This window comes from Dendrobates tinctorius, unplaced genomic scaffold (genome assembly GCF_039654945.1).
Source record: "Dendrobates tinctorius isolate UK_male_01 unplaced genomic scaffold, ASM3965494v1 ptg000003l, whole genome shotgun sequence".
In the NCBI taxonomy this organism is placed as follows: Eukaryota; Metazoa; Chordata; class Amphibia; order Anura; family Dendrobatidae; genus Dendrobates; species Dendrobates tinctorius.
The window spans coordinates 87487563-87500696 of record NW_027361671.1 but is presented as its reverse complement, the minus strand read 5'-3'; the positions used below and the strand labels follow the sequence as shown (position 1 = coordinate 87500696).

General features: G+C 41.5%; 1 protein-coding gene across 1 annotated transcript in view; it reads left to right on the top strand.

The window, feature by feature from the left end:
* SUSD2 (sushi domain containing 2) overlaps positions 1-13134 on the top strand; it is a 340007-nt gene that overhangs the window by 126621 nt on the left and 200252 nt on the right. The window contains exons 3-5 of the mRNA XM_073559037.1: positions 9223-9374; positions 10536-10703; positions 12293-12467. Of these exons, the coding sequence (XP_073415138.1) occupies positions 9223-9374; positions 10536-10703; positions 12293-12467 (495 nt within the window). The remainder of the gene's footprint in view (positions 1-9222; positions 9375-10535; positions 10704-12292; positions 12468-13134) is intronic.

Sequence of the window (13134 nt, the reverse complement as noted above, 5' to 3'; positions counted from 1 at the left end):
TATTAAGTCTCCTCTCAGTCTTCTCTTTTGCAAACTAAACATTCCCAAATCCTGCAACCTTTCCTCATAAGACAGGGTTTGAAGACCGGTCACCATTCTGGTCGCTCTTTTCTGAACTTGCTCCAGTTTGTTGATGTCTTTTTTAAAATGTGGTGCCCAAAACTGGACACAATATTCCAGATGAGGTCTGACCAAAGAGAAGTAGAGGGAAATAATGACTTCACGTGATCTAGACTGTATGCTTCTGTTAATACATCCTAGAATTCCATTTGCCTTTTTTGCTGCTGCATCACACTGTTGACTCATATTCAGTCTGTGATCTATTAGTATACCCAAGTCTTTTTCACATGTGCTGTCACTTAGCCCTATTCCTCCCATTCTGTATATGCTTTTTTCATTTTTATTGCCCAGATGTAGTACTTTGCATTTCTTCCTGTTAAAAACCATTCTGTTAGTTGCTGCCCACTTCTCCAGTTTATTTATATCTTTTTGAATCCTCTCTCTCTCTTCTCTAGTATTAGCTATCCCTCCTAGCTTTGTGTCATCAGCAAATTTAATCAGTTTACCCTCAATTCCTTCATCTAAATCGTTGATAAAGATGTTGAACAATACAGGGCCCAGGACAGAGCCCTGTGGTACCCCACTTGAGACATTCTTCCAACTGGATGTGCAGCCATTTACGACCACTCTTTGGGTCCGGTCACTAAGCCAGTTATGAATCCACCTAACAGTTGCCTTGTCCATTCCATACTTAGTCATTTTTTCAATAAGGATTGTATGAGAGACTTTGTCAAATGCTTTGCTGAAGTCAAGATATACTATATCTACAGCATTTCCTTGATCCACCCAATTAGTGATTCCGTAATAGAAGGAAATTACGTTAGTCTGACATGACTTATTAGTTACAAACCCATGCTGACTCTGTTTAATCACTTCATTCTTATCCAGGTACTGACATACATGTTGTTTAATAATTTGTTCAAAGATCTTTCCTGGTATAGAAGTCAGACTCACCGGCCTATAATTGCCTGGGTCCACCTTCTTCCCCTTTTTGAAGATAGGAACAACATTTGCTCTTCTCCAGTCTTCTGGCACTTCTCCTGTTCTCCATGAATTTTCAAAGATTATGGAGAGGAGTACAAAAATTTCTTCTGCTATCTCCTTCAGTTCACTGTGATGTAATTCATTTGGACCTGGAGACTTGAATTCATTTAGGTTAGCTAAGTGTTTCCTCACTATCTTTCTGTTTATAGATATCCTGGATTCTTCTATTCCCTTAATAGGACAGTGAAGAACAGTTGATGTTACATTTCCTTTCTGAGAGAAAACAGATGCAAAATAGGAATTTAAAAGTTCAGCCTTCTCAACATCCTGTCTTACCATTTCATCATTTTCATCCTGTAAAAATCCTATAGCATCTTTGACTTTTCTTTTACTTTTGACATATCCCCAAAATCCTTTATTATTGCTTTTGACATCTCTTGCAAGCCTCAATTCATTTTCAGCTTTACATAATCTGATTTGTGCCCTGCAGGTTCTGCAGACAGCATTATATTCTTCTTTAGATATGGCTCCCTCTTTCCATTTTATAAACATTTTTTTCTTCCTTTTTAGCATGTGCTTAAGTTCTGTGTTCATCCATCCTGGTTTCCTTAAATGCTTCCTATTCTTCCCTCTTTTCGGAATTGTTAACAACTGTGCTTTGAGAATTTCATTTTTCAAGATTTCCCATCCTTCCTGGACATTTTTGTCTTTAAGGATATCCAGCCATTGGATCCCTCCAATTCTCTTTCTGAATCCCTTAAAATCTGCCTTTCTGAAATCTAACCTTCATGTCTGAGTCTTCACAGGTCTTCCGCCTCTAGTTATCCAAAATTCTAAAATAGCATGGTCGCTACCTCCTAGGGTCCCAGCCACTTTTACCTCCTCAACCATTTCCTCCCTGTTTATAAGGATTTGATCCAAGGTAGCAGTTCCCCTTGTTTTCTCCCCTACCTTTTGGAAGATAAAGTTGTCAGCAAGAGAGGATAAGAATTTCCTTGACCTGTTAGTTTTGCCTGAGAGAGATTCCCAACAAATGTCTGGATAGTTGAAATCTCCCATGACAACTATGTCATATTTTTTGGAGAACGTGGCCATTTGATGCATAAAGAGTTCATCCATATCTTCAGCTTGCACAGGCGGCCTGTAGTAAATGCCTACAATGGTGTCCTTTCCATTGTTCTGTCCTTGTATTCTTACCCAAACAGTTTCCACAGAGCTCCCAGTCTCTGAAGCTTCAATCTCTGTGCAGATATACGCGTTTCTAACATACAATGCAACACCTCCTCCTCATTTATCAAGTCTGTTTCTTGCAAATAAGTTGTATCCTTCTAGTCTTGTATTTCAATCATGTGTATTGTCCCACCAAGTTTCAGTGATTCCAATGACATCATATTTCTTTTCCTGTGTTAGTAGTTCCTATTCTCCTTGTTTGTTGCCCATGCTTTGTGCATTAGTATAGAAACATTTTAGTTTGTGATAGGTTTCTCTTTCTCCAATAGTTTTATTAATTAGATTCTTTTGTCTTTGTTCTTCCTTTCCACTTCTAATAGCAGAGTTCTCAATAGCATTTGTCAGGTGTATGGCTTTTTCTGGTCTTTTGCTTCCCTTCCCATGTTGTTCTAGTTTAAAGCTCTCCTTACAAGTGTAGCAAGGCGACTTCCAAATACATGCTTTCCAGTCTTCGTAAGGTGCACCCCATCTCTAGCAAGTAGTCCATCGTATAAGTAATTCACTCCGTGATCCAGAAATCCAAATAGTTGCTGACGGCACCATCGACGTAGCCAGTTGTTCACCTGCAGAATCTTATTCCACCTCCTTGTTCCATGGCCATCCACTGGGAGGATGGAAGAGAAGACCACCTGGGCTCCCAGTTCTTTCACTTTCTTGCCTAAGTCTTCAAAGTCTCTGCAGATGGTTTCCAGGTCATTTCTTGCGGTGTCATTTGTCCCCACATGTAGTAGCAGGAATGGGTAGTCATCTGTAGGTCTGAAGAGTCCTGATATCCTGTCAGACACATCTTTAATTTTTGCACCTGGAAGACAGCACATTTCTCTTGAAGTTATATCCGGTCTGCAGATAGCGGCCTCTGTTCCTCTCAACAGGGAATCCCCCATGACCACCACTCTCCTGTCTGCAAAAAGCTTAAACTTCCTCTGAACCTCCCCAATATTCCTCTTGACCTCCCACCACAAGTCTCCCAACCACTGAACAGCCGCATCAGCCCCAGGGCAACCAGAGTCCAAATGGGAGAACTCCCCGAAATATGGATTGAACCAGTAATTACAGAAGAATGGAGAAATGCTTGAGGAGTGATTAACTTGGTTGTTGAACGCAAACTCTGCTAACGGCAATGCATCACACCAATCATCCTGACTGGAAGTGGAAAGACAACGCAAAACTTGCTCCAATGACTGGTTGGTCTGCTCAGTCTGACCATTAGACTCTGGATGGTATGCGGATGAAAAGGACAACTCAACATCCAGTCTTTTGCAGAACGCCTTCCAAAACCTGGACACAAACTGTGCTCCACGATCAGACACCACAATCAAGGGCACACCATGCAAATGAACCACATGCTGTACAAACAACCTGGACAAAGTTTCCGCGGAAGGCAAAGCCACCCAGGGTACGAAGTGTGCTTGCATGGAAAACCTGTCCATCACCACCCAAATGACAGTATTACCCTTGGAAGGAGAAAGATTGGTAATAAAATCCATGGACAAATGTGTCCATGGTCTATCAGGAACTGGCAAAGGCACGAATTACCCTGCCGGCCGGTTATGAGAGCACTTAGCGCGGGCACAAACTTCACAGGCAGACACAAACTTCTTGACATCAGACATTAGCGAGGATCACTAAAAAACCCTTGCAATGGCCCCCTGCGTAGCCGAAATCCCTGAATGACCACTCAGAGCCAAATCATGGAACTTTCAAAGAACCCTGAGGCGAAACAGTTTATCAACAGGTTTGGATGAGGGCGCTTGAGTCTAAGCTTCTCGAATCTCCCGTTCCAACTCCAATGAGACCTCAACCACCACCACCCCAGGTTGAAGAATGGAGGATGGAGGCTCAAGAGGAGAAACCGGATCCAAACTCCGGGACAAGGCATCGACCTTTACATTTTTGGATCCTGGATGAAAACTGATCGAGTACTGGAACCAGGAAAAAAAAGTGACCATCGGGCCTGCCTCGAGTGTCAATCTTTTAGCAGACTCAATGTAATCAGTAATCACCATAATGGGATGAACCCTCCAAAAATACCTCCATTCCTCAAAAGCTAATTTAACCACCAGCAGTTCCCGATTGCCCACATCATAATTTCTTCTGCCGGGGAGAGCTTTTTAGAAAAAAAGGCGCATGGTCTCAGATTGGTCAATGTGGCGGGTCCTCGAGACAACACCACCTCTACCCCCACCTCCGAGGCGTCCACCTACACCACAAAGAGTTAATATGGATCTGGTTGAACCAGAACCTGGCCTGTCATAAACATTTCTTTAAAGACAGAAACGCTGCTACCGCTTGCGCTGACCAATTCTTAACATCTGCCCCCTTCTGTGTCAAATCGGTGAGGGGCTTGACCACTTGAGAGAACCCGTTAATAAACCTTCGGTAATAATTGGCAAATCACTGAAGTCCCTTCAGATCATGAGGCTGCACACAATCAACAAGAGCTTGAACCTTCTTGGGGTCCATACGGAAACCCTCACCAGAGACAATGAACTCCAAGAAAGACAGTTGCTGAACAAAAAATGAGCATTTCTCTAATTTAGCGAACAGCTGGTTCTCCCTGAGTCTCTGGAGAACAGCCCGAAGGTGACCAATATGGGCTTGCTTGTCAGATGAATAGATTAAAATATCATCTAAGTATATGACCACAATCCTCCCAATCAAATCTGAGAACACATAATTGATGAAGTTCTGGAAGACCGCAGGGAAATTGGACAAACCAAATGGCATAACAAGATTTTCAAATAACCCTTCAGAGGTAAGAAACGCAGTCTTCCACTCATCCCCCTCCCATACCCAGATCAGGTTATAAGCTCCCCGCAAGTCCAACTTAGAAAACCATTTGGCCCCGGACAATTGGTTACACAAATCGGGAATGAGTGTAAGGGGATATCTGTTCCTTATGGTGATTTTATTAATTTCTCGAAAGTCAAGGCATGGGCAAAGACCACCATCTTTTTTTTATGAAAAAGAACCCAGCAGCAACAGGAGACACAGAAGGGCGAATATGTCTCTTGCGGAGACTCTCCGATATATATTCCTTCATGGCGACCCCACTCAGAACCAGAAAAGTTGAACAATCGAACCTTAGGCAATTTAGCCCCTGGAACCAGATCAATGGCACATTCAAAAGGATAGTCCAGTGGCAACCCCTCAGCCTGACTTAAGGAGAACACGTCCTCGAAGTCCTTCAGGCACTCCACAATACCCTCCAGACCATTGGATGACACAGACACAGAATTCAGACATTTGTTTGCACAGTTGGATCCCCATTTAACAATCTCCTGGGCCTCCCAGTCAATGACTGGATTATGACATTGCAGCCAAGGAAACCTCAAAACCAAACCAGCAGGGAGATTGTCCAGAATGAAACAGGCTATATGCTCCAGATGAACAGACCCCACCTTAAAGACGAATTCTTTAGTAACAGAACGGATCCCATCCTTGGTGAACGGGGTTGAGTCAATAGCCACCACTCTCATGGGTTTATCCAACCTGACTGTCCCTATCTCACAGTGGGCCACCAACCTTGAGTCAATCAAGTTCACGGATGACCCGCAATCCCCAAAAGCAAAAGAGGGAAAACAACAATTGCTCACACCAACTTCCATTTTTAACAATAGCTTGAAGGCTGAGGAAAAATGTACTTGTGAGTCTGTGTAACCTCCTCGGCAGTTACCCAAACCTAGTCGTTTCCCGAGACCTTGGAATCTAGGGGACAGGAGGGACAGAGTTTTTTTCTCTCTGCAACGTCTCTTCTTTTCCTTCATGGAGACAGCCCCCACCTCCATGTGCTCAACCAACGATGAAGGCTCCAGTTTCACTGGCATCAGAGGAGCATCTTGTTGCACAACACCTCTCTCTCTCAGCCTGCGGTCCAAACGGATGACCTGGGTCATGGCCTCCTTCAGAGAATCGGGTGGTGGGTGGAGGGCCAAGGCATCCATTAAATCCTCAGAGAGACCCCATCAGAATAACCCAGAGTGCTGAGTCATTCCAGGAAACCTCAGGTGCCCATCGCCTGTACTCGGAACAGTACCACTCAGCAGAGCGCTTTTCCTGTGTAAGACTCATATTCGAGTCCTCTGCCAATCTCAATCGATCAGGTTCATCGTAAATTAGACCCAAGACCTCAAAGAACCGATCCACAGACAGTCTCTCAGGAGAGGTGGGAGATAGGGAGAAATCTCAAGCCTGCGACACCTCTTGCAAAAGAGATATCACTATTCCCACCCTTTGACTTTTACCACCTGAGGACCGAAGGCGCAGAGAAAACAATAATTTGCAACTTTCTCTAAATACCCAGAACTTTTTTCATCCCCAAAAAAAGTATCCAGAAGCTTGACAAAGGGTTCAAGAGAAGACAAAGAGACATCTGACACCGCACCACTCACATTGCCCGATGGGAAAGGAGCACAATGAATAGAATTAACAGTATCAGGAAGTTCCCTTTGCTCAACAGAACAGTTCTGCATCAATTTGGTCAGGTTATCCTCCCGATCTGACAGAGCACGGAGTGAGTCCATAGCATACAGTGAATCCCAAAGCCCCCAAAAAATGTTTGGGTCAGTGATAATGTAGTGACACGGGGACAGTGTCACTGGAATTAAGCCTGGGGGCGCTAACAGGGAACGTGCGCCAATAAACAGGGTGTGCGGAGATCAAAGAGCGCAGTGTGCACAGGACCTGAGTTTAGCGGGTCATGTGACCACCAGGGGCAGGACTACCCCACGCGAGGACAGGGAGCCAGCCGAGGGCACAGAACACAAAGGACAAAACCAATAATGTAATCAGAAAGCAAATCCAAGAGTCAGAATACCAGGAGGGATGAGTCAGTACCCAGCAGAAAGACAGAGGCAATAGTTGAGGGGAAAACCGGGTCATACACAGCAAACTAACACACGTAGAGGAAGAATAATATAGAGAGTAACCTGGGTCAGCGAACACGAACCGAGTAAACGGAAGTATCACCGACACTGAACCCAGGAATTATCAGCATTAAATAGCTGCCCCAGAACTAAAGAGAGGCGGACATAAATTAACCCTGACCTGACCAGGATGGAGGCTGAACTATCCTGTCCAGAGTCATGACATGAGGTATAGATATATACAAGACATTAACCGAAATATATCAGACACACAAAATATACCAGCTCTGTAGGAACGTATGTAAGGAGTGTGGGGCATGAACTCATCTCTGTACCCCCCTTACATGACTACGGAGGCATTCAGGGTGTGTGTCTATGGAGGCATTCAGGGTGTGTGACTATGGAGGCATTCGGGGTGTGTGACTATGGAGGCTTTCAGTACTTAGAACAAGAACGTTTCTTTTCAATGTAGGAAAACATGGATTTTGAACATGGCAAGAAACAGAAATGCAAAATCTATTAGAAGCTGTTAAACATTTCATGGACATCTTCTACATCTAGCCTAACCTGAAACTCAAAGCCAACTGGATTAGTTAAAAATGTTGTACAGGGTGGGCCATTTATATGGATATACCTAAATAAAATGGGAGTGGTTGGTGATATCAACTTCCTGCTTGTGGAACATTAGCATATGAGAGGGGGAAACTTTTCAAGATGGGTGGTGTCCATGGTGGCCATTTTGAAGTCATCCATTTTGGATCCAACTTTATTTTTTTCAAAGGGAAGAGGGTAATGTGACACATGAAACTTACTGAGAATTTCACAAGAAAAACAATGGTGTGCTTGGTTTTAACGTAACTTTATTCTTTCATGAGTTGTTTACAAGTTTATGACCACATATAAAATGTGTTCAAAGTGCTGCCCATCGTGTTGGATTGTCAATGCAACCCTCTTCTCCCACTCTTGACACACTGATAGCAACACTGCAGAAGAAATGCTATTCTAAGGGGGTCAGATTGTCTTGTAGGAATGCTCAGACCTGACACCCATAATATGGTGGTGCACCATCTTGCTGGAAAAACTCAGGGAACGTGCCATCTTCAGTGCATAAAGAGGGCAACACATCATCATGTAGCAATTTCAGATACCCAGTGGCAATGATGTTTCCATTGATGAAGAATGGCCCCACTATCTTTGTACCTCATATACCACACCATACCATTAATTATGGGTGTCAGGTCCAAGCATTCCTACGTGAACAGTTTCCTGGAAAGTGGATTGATCATCATGGGCCAGTTGGAGGGCCACCAAGGTCTCCCGATCTGACCCCCTTAGACTTTATCTTTGGTGTCATCTGAAGGCAGTTGTCTATGCTGTGAAGATGCAAGATGTTCAGCATCTGAAACAACGGATACTGGAAGCCTGTGCTAGCATTTTATTCTGCAGTGTTGCTATCAGTGTGTCAAGAGTGGGAGAAGAGGATTGCATTTACAATCCAACACAATGGGCAGCACTTTGAACACATTTTATAAGTGGTCATAAACTTGTAAATAACTCATGAAAGAATAAAGTTACATTAAAACCAAGCACACCATTGTTTTTCTTGTGAAATTCTCAATAAGTTTAATGTGTCACATGACCCTCTTCCCATTGAAAAAAATAAAGTCGGATCCAAAATGGGCCAACTTCAAAATGGCCGCCATGGTCACCACTCATCTTGAAAAGTTTCCCCCTCCCATATACTAATGTTCCACAAACAGGAAGTTGATATCACCAACCATTCCCATTTTATTTAGGTGTATCCATATAAATGGCCCTCCCTGTAGAATATTAAAGCCAGATTGTGAGGAGAAATCAATGAACAGAATGGAAACTATAAGTAAAATTGCAGTAGAATAAACTATAGTGGATAATAAAATGACTAAATAGTAGATAATTTAAACGTCCGCACTCTGGCAGTCTAGTTACATCCGCATAACTGGCAAATAAATTACTGTATTATTGCTATTAGGTACAATTTCTGGTTATGATGATCATGATCTCCTTCTGTCAGATATAATAAAATTTATTTTCCTATCAACAGATTCAACGATGAAATCGACACTCAGGGTTCAGTCAGTGAATCTGGAGAAGCTCAGTGCATTTCTCCACTGGTATTTCAGACTGGTCATATCCCATTTACATTGATATTTCATGGAACATCCAGTTCACCCCCTTCTGGAACATGGCTAGCAGGTAAGATGCTGTATAAAAAATGGAAATCTGGATACGAAGGAAACAAATAAATAGGGCAGTGGCAGATGAGATCAGACTATGCTTGGTATACCAGTTATCATTGACAAAATTTTGTTAACATTTTCTAAAACATTTTATAGATGCTGGATTTTTTTTATCATAAATAATTTTAAATATCTTAATATTTGTATTAATTGTTATTATGAATTAATGAATATAGTTATTTTCTATGATCTATACTAAATGGTTGTGTAGAGCAGTGCAGAGATTACATACATATGATTTAATGTCCCAGTGATAATTTGCTGATAAAAAGCTTAGGGCGGGATCACACTACCGTGTGTGAAGCGAGAAACTCGCACAAGTCTCTCGCATCAACACCCGATGCTGCCGCGGGCACTCGGACCGGAGCTGCGGCTGTATAGAAATACATGCAGCCGCAGCTCTGGTCCTGAGTTGTGCAAGTTTCTCGCATCACACATGGTAGTGTGATCCCGGCCTTATACATACTTCTGGAGGAAATAAAGGTATGGTTTCAATTGAAAGTATAGTGTACAAAGTCGATGTTTTTATAGAACCCTTGCTCCGCACTCTGCTGTTCGGTCCTGTCTTTTGACCTTCACACTATTCAGGTTCATTGGAGTGATCTGTGGGGGTCTCAGGACTCAGATCCACCCTAATCTGTCATCAGCAGGATGTAATAGAATAGAAGGTGCTCACTATGTAAATTTGTTAGTTTTGTGAGGAAATATTCAGTACAATTTACATTTCAGTTGCTTAAGTCCCTCCACATTCTGGATTTAAGAATCTGTGGGTTTTCTCAGTCAAAGATTTATATCCTCTGTTTATGAATGTTGATACAGGTAACGTCAATCACTGAGTAGGACCACCCACTGGACTTCAAGACTTAGAATATGCAGGATAAATGGATAAAATGCAGGTTATACTAAATCTTTCCACACAAAACTCAATATCAATTTTCCCTGCTTATCCTGGTTTATTACACCCTCTCTGCTTATTGAAGATCATGTTTAATGTGACGGCTTCCTTTGAAAGTATTGTTGTGATCAGTTATGTAAGATGATGATTATTATGATTAAAGTTAATAATGTTACTCAACCATCCCATATTAGTGCAGTGTTCTTTTTTTATTGTTTTCAGTTCATCACAGTAAAGCTTCTGGAGATGAAAAGAGTGTATTGATTGACTCAAAAAAGTGGCAATATTATGGTACTGATGGGTATAATGGAAATCTTACAATGACTTGGGATCCCGACACTCTCCCAACTCAACTTGTCCGTATAGAGGTTTGGGGCTACAATGAAACAGGTGAGGTCAAGATGACATCTACGAGAGCTCTTGTTATACCACCCACTATTGCTAGATATAACACATTAGATATTATGGCTTGCTTTGCAGGTAATGTATTTCAAGGTGGTCTCAGATTAATGGAGGCCCCTGAGAAATAGTTTGGTGGTGATGCCTATTTTAAATCTATGACAGACTTAGTCTGACTGTGCCTATGGAAGACCTCCGTGTCTGCCATTTTTGTATTTCTGTAAAGCTCCTTCAATTACTCCTGATATTCTTCTTTGATTACAGGTTTGCAAACCTTTAAATGTAAAAATCTTATTTTAAGAATCTAAATCTGGAAATACATTTACTATAAGTTTCTTCATATAGGATTCCGTTTTTTCTCCTACAATGAATATAAAAAGTCTGCCAGGTTTTTCTAATGTAATAAAATCATATCATATCATAATCTTTACAAATCCATTGACAAGCTAAAATAATTTTAATGGGGAAATAAAAATAACAAAACTAAAATAATGTGGTTGTGTAAGGAAGTGGAGATGCTGTCACATCCCCCTAGAAGAACTTGTGGTTATATAATGCATTGCTATGTGTTGAAATGTGTATGTATTCCTTTCCTGCCCAGTAACATCTAGTTATCAACAGACAGGGTTAATAATTGGGACTAGCCCAGGATGAGAGTAGTTATATCGGCACTAACTGGGGCAAATTTCCTCTTATGGTCAGATTGGGTATTATGGAGTGGTGGAGGAAACCGGAGTACTCAGAAGAAAAAACCTTTCGGGGGGCATTTCAATATTTGAATTTTTTTATTTTATTTCTGATTTTCCCTGTAACTGGGGCTGATATATTAGCCCCAGTTACAGGGTAAATTCAGCCCCAGTTACAAGATAAATTCAGCCTCCTGACCCTCTGGCATAGCAGAGCTGATTAGGTCTGCCTGTATGTTTAGATTCTATGGGCAGTCAAGAAGTAAAGATCTAAAATTAATAGTCTACACCCCACAACTGCTTCCTGTGCAGGCTGGCCTGTCATAATGGACAATGTGTCTGTATTGTGTGATTCAGGATAATATACTGCCAACAACAGCTCTGGTTCACTTCTCGACATGCAGAAGAAGGGGGGCATGAATCATGTGGTGATAATATTGTAACCCTTCTGCATTTGGGTACAATTAGATGATAATGTGTCACCTGCACATACAATGACACTTATGCAGCCTATCGAGCAAGAAAAGTTAGAGTTATTTTTGCCCTCAGCTTCTCTCAAAAATGTCCATGGTAACACATGAATCCCTGGGTATACCGAATGGATTCTATAAGTGTAGTATTGACTAAAATCTTTCCTATAGCTTCCCTATGAGCATTAACTTTTCTTTGTAAATAGTAACCAATATAATATAGATTTTCCAGAAACCTTTTCTCTTGAATGTACTCATTTTCAATGGTTTTACTCATGGGAAGAAAAAGTATCAACACACTTAAGCTCCTGTTGAGCAGACCACTTTTCTATACATTTCAATTTACTTTCAATTTTGTAAAATATCTATCAGACATAATCTCATATGTACAATACTATATCTCTATTTTGCCTCAATTTTCCAGGACTTCCATATTCTGAGTCATGGGAAGCTCACTGGACCTATCTCTACACACTGGAGGCAACTTACCCCAATAATGGCGTTTTCACGTTTACTCCAGTCCCTGCACAATCCTCATTTGATCAGTGGGAAGTAGGAATGTTAAGGATCAGTTCAAGCAACCGAAAGGAAGGAGAGAGGTAATGTATGTGAAATGTTTTAGTGATGCTACTGTACATGTGGAATAAAACTTCCAGCCACTGACATAGCTATAATAGGTGCAGGGGTTGAAGTCAGTGGCCTTTTGGCTAATATGAGAAGACCAATACTATTAAAGATCTGTGATAGTTGAGGGTCCTGTTGGAAATTTGCATTTGGACCTACAAGCTTCAACTTACACCACTCCTTCCACCAAATGTCCATGCACACTTGTATGTTACTGTAGGCTAATATTCCTCAATAACATGATGTTAGTGAATATGTATTTTATATTTTTAATTTCTCACACCTTGCGCTATTTTCATTTCTATAACCTCAGTAAATGCAATGTATTTTTGGGAATATAAACTCATTAGGGCAGATTTATCACTGTAAATACATTAGTACTGGTATGGAGCCCTTGCAACTCTTTGAATCTGAAAATATGGTGGGCGCTTAAAACGTGAGTGGGGCTTGATCTACCCTTTTACACCATTTTTGCCAAGTCTCAGACCCAGAGTAAGTCTACAACAGGTTCAGATGTGCCAGCCACTAAATAGATAGCATTCAGGGTACTTGCAATGTTGAGGTTTTTCTGGAAACAATAGTACCAAAAATCTATGTAAAAATCCGCATTTGCCATTTGCAGCTGAAAATCTGCAGCATGCT